Here is a 2,306-nt window from a genome sequence, read left to right on the forward strand (position 1 = left end):
CACACACACACACACACACACACACACACACACACACCTCAGCCATTGTGTTCTGGATGGGCGTTCCAGTCAGCAGGAGTCTGTTTCGACACTGAAACTGCAGAAGGATCTTCCATCGAACGCTAGGAGAAAAAAAAAAACCAGAGACTTCATATTTTGATCTAATGAAACAGTTGCAATATTTACCGTCAATAATTAATTATTACACCCACTACTTAACGAGGAAAGGAAACTAAAAATCACCAGTGAGCACTGCTGCTAAAATTATAAAGTGGGTGAGCATAAAGATGTTGACCAGTCCTTTGAAACAGCTAAGAATAAARCAGATTCACTTTGTATTTTTATTCCTTCTGGGCTGAAATTAAATCGTGCTGAACTACATGCAAAACTATCTGAAGTAAAAGTTGAGAAAAACTAAAGAAAATTACAATTTCACTGATAATTGTGTTTGAATGCTGAGATTTGATGTAGAAACTGAAACGTATTATTAAGCAAACAGAATATAAGCTAAAATTAACAACAAAAAAAGAAGCTAAAATCTAAACACAACAAAAATAGAAGATAATCCTCACATTAGCTACACTGCAGCTAAAAGCAAAGATTAGAAAAAAACAAAACAACACAAATAAAAGTTTGGATAAACGCAAAAATTAGCATTRATTAATTAACTGTAGAASAAGCTAAAGCTGAAAAGTATTTGTTAAAGTTAAGCAAGTACCATTTAAGCTGAAATTAGCAAAACAGGAGCTAAAAGCTAAACACTGCAAAACAATAAATAAAGCTAAAATTAGCGGAAATGCAGCTAAAAGCAAATGTTAGCAAAACCATAGCTAAAACCCTTCTAACTAAATTATAGGTGGAAGCTAAAAACTGTAAAACGGGAGCCAAAAGCTACAAGTGGCAGAACAACAGCTAAAATCAAATCGAATGACGGGACAAACAAATCTGAATTGCTGACTCGAATTTCAAAGAAAACMATCCTTTTGAAAGAATTGAAGAGTTCTCAATCGATTTCTGTRGGAAACTGTATTCAAAATAAAAATTAATATTGCGAAAAATATAAAAGCGGCACAAACCAAAACCCATAACTCACTGATGAATATATAAACGGTTGATATGGTTTTATTTTTAACAAACCAGCAGTTAAAAAAGCACAGAGTTTGCGGAAATAGCTAAACTGCAATGAACGTACAAAAACATGATAAAAAAAGCACCAAAAAATGTTAAAGTTTTCTTGCACAAAAATGATGTTATTATCAGCCCGGTCCATTAACAGTCCTGTTTCCACTTTACCTGGAGCTGCTTTTCAGCGCCTGGGCCTCATCCAGAACCATGTACTGCCACTTGACCCTCTGGAAGTACTTGACATCTTGGACTACCAGCTGGTAGCTCGTTATCACCACGTGGAAAGGTGCGTTTTGTGTGTATAGAGTTTTCTAAATAAAGAGATAAGTTGGAGAGGGATGTATTATTATTATGATTTTCCTTTTTTTCTTATTTTGTAATTTTACTGTTTTTACCTGGCTCCAAAATTTGCGAATCACTTTGCGATCATGAGGGTTCCCCCAGTAAGGTAACACCTAAAAGACATAGTAACATAGTTAACATAGTTGAGTCACTTTTGCAYGCGATGTGAACAGATTTACACGCCGCTGCATCGCTCAGCGCGAGCTGGAGCCCCATTGTTTTCAATCCGTCTTGCTTTGAGAGCTCAGGAAGCTTATCTCCAAATTGTGAAATTGGGTCTTTTCGCACCTCATCAGCAAAACAAACTAACGCGGATTTATTTCCAGATTTTAAGAGCCTTTTCAGGAGGAAACGCTGAATGYTGAGCGCAACAAAGAGTTATGAATATTATAGTGTGTGGGTGAGCGCTCTCACAACAAACAAAGCTGATATATTGATGGTTTAGACATAACCAGCCAAAGGTCAGTTAAGGCATGYCAAAACAATGTTTAGGAACTTAACCAGAGTCAAAACAGTTGATGTGATAAAACATAGACTTAAATATAAACATCACTAGACTAAGCCCCGCCCATACCGTACTCTGGTAGCCTCTGTGACAGCATGGAGGAGCAGAAACAGAGACCTAACAGGGCAACAGCTCACAGCCTCCATAGAAACTAATAGATAAACAGCAGCTGAACTGGATCTGTTTCACAGATTATCTGTCATGTTTTTACAATAAATTAATAATTATGTTAATTTCATTCAACAATCATGTAAAACAGCAAATATATACCAGAAAAATATATAATTTAAAAGTAACAATGATCTAAACCAGACCTGAAGTCAGTCTGCAACTT

At 36.0% G+C, this 2,306-nt stretch overlaps 1 protein-coding gene across 1 annotated transcript in view; it reads right to left on the bottom strand.

The window, feature by feature from the left end:
• The window catches only part of ino80 (INO80 complex ATPase subunit), a gene marked incomplete in the record, with an annotated part of 42,191 nt that overhangs the window by 38,104 nt on the left and 1,781 nt on the right, over nucleotides 1-2,306 (bottom strand). The window contains 3 exon segments of the mRNA XM_014009947.1: nucleotides 38-122; nucleotides 1,294-1,436; nucleotides 1,521-1,580. Of these exon segments, the coding sequence (XP_013865401.1) occupies nucleotides 38-122; nucleotides 1,294-1,436; nucleotides 1,521-1,580 (288 nt within the window).

This window comes from Austrofundulus limnaeus, unplaced genomic scaffold (assembly GCF_001266775.1).
Source record: "Austrofundulus limnaeus strain Quisiro unplaced genomic scaffold, Austrofundulus_limnaeus-1.0 Scaffold63, whole genome shotgun sequence".
NCBI lineage: Eukaryota > Metazoa > Chordata > Actinopteri > Cyprinodontiformes > Rivulidae > Austrofundulus > Austrofundulus limnaeus.